The 1,153-nt window shown below is 35.8% G+C and overlaps 1 protein-coding gene across 1 annotated transcript in view; it reads left to right on the forward strand.

The window, feature by feature from the left end:
* Positions 1-293: 293 nt before the first annotated feature.
* LOC117109029 (HSPB1-associated protein 1-like) overlaps positions 294-1,153 on the forward strand; it is a gene marked incomplete at its 5' end in the record, with an annotated part of 4,266 nt that continues 3,406 nt past the window's right edge. The window contains 2 exons of the mRNA XM_033251257.1: positions 294-411; positions 628-810. Coding sequence (XP_033107148.1) covers positions 294-411; positions 628-810 — 301 coding nt within the window. The remainder of the gene's footprint in view (positions 412-627; positions 811-1,153) is intronic.

A 1,153-nucleotide genomic window follows, 5' to 3' on the forward strand; every position in this document is an offset into this window, starting at 1 on the left:
CAATCAGAAAAATGTATTTTGATGACGTCATGGAAAATGCAAAATGTTCCTACAGAAGTTCTTTTGTCCCACACTTCCTTAAACATTTCAAAAAATCATTATAATATGAACTTGTTTTGGTATTGCAATGAAAACTGACATCGTCCAATCAGAAAACAGTACAAAAATGACATCATATAGATTTTAAATGCTTTTATTGAATTCTACGGGTATGCAAACCTCTAGATAAATCTTATATTCACTTAGATTTGCTTCTGTAATGAGTAATTCATTTTGGCACACTTTTATTTCAGTCTGGCCCACTGTGCGGAGTAACCCCCGACTTGAATCGAAAGATGTACTCGGTCCTAGTGCAAATGAGCCAAATTGTGTTCACTGGGCCTACAGATTACAGTCCTTATCCGAGAAGACGTATTCCACCAACAGACCCATAGGCAAGCGAACCAGCACCGATATTATGGATGTACATTGCAGTACACCTGTCTTAACCATCTGACCATTCGACTTGCCTATTGATAATTTATTAAAGTTTAACCTTCAATTTTTTAACCATTATTTACCATCTCATGTATTTTCCTTTGATATTTTTGTTATTTAATTCTGTACAATTTGCTTTGATTTGTTTAGCCCTGTCGATGCTTTCAATCCCGACCTGAAGACATACCCATTGTTCCGGCATGCAAAAGCGATAGAGTTCGATCAGAAGCCTGGCGAGCTTCTCATCATTCCGACTGGCTGGTTCCATCAAGCTTACAATGATGATGAAACCATGGCAGTCAGTAGCCAGGTTATGAATTCTGGAAACTATGAGTAATGTATTGTTTGATTTTTCTTCATACAAAACTTTTAGTTTTGTTTGGCAAAGTGCCACTATGTTATTTACAACATAGTTATAGTATTTTATCATAACTTTGTTTATTAGGGAAACACTTTTGATTTAAAATTGGCCTATAGGAAACCCCTTCCCATGAACCTGGTTACAAGCCTGTTAAATGGTGGCTCCATGTTAGTTATATTTTTGGTTCATTTAATGACTTGGTTGCATATTGAAATACTCCTGTGTCTTTGGCAATGCATTTTGTCCACATTTGAGGCATGTTGTGGCAAAATGGCTAAGTTGTAGCAAAAATTGAAATTCAAGTTATTAGTATTT

This window comes from Anneissia japonica, unplaced genomic scaffold (assembly GCF_011630105.1).
Source record: "Anneissia japonica isolate Jap-2015-1 unplaced genomic scaffold, ASM1163010v1 scaffold1001_len5767_cov106, whole genome shotgun sequence".
Taxonomy (NCBI): Eukaryota; Metazoa; Echinodermata; class Crinoidea; order Comatulida; family Comatulidae; genus Anneissia; species Anneissia japonica.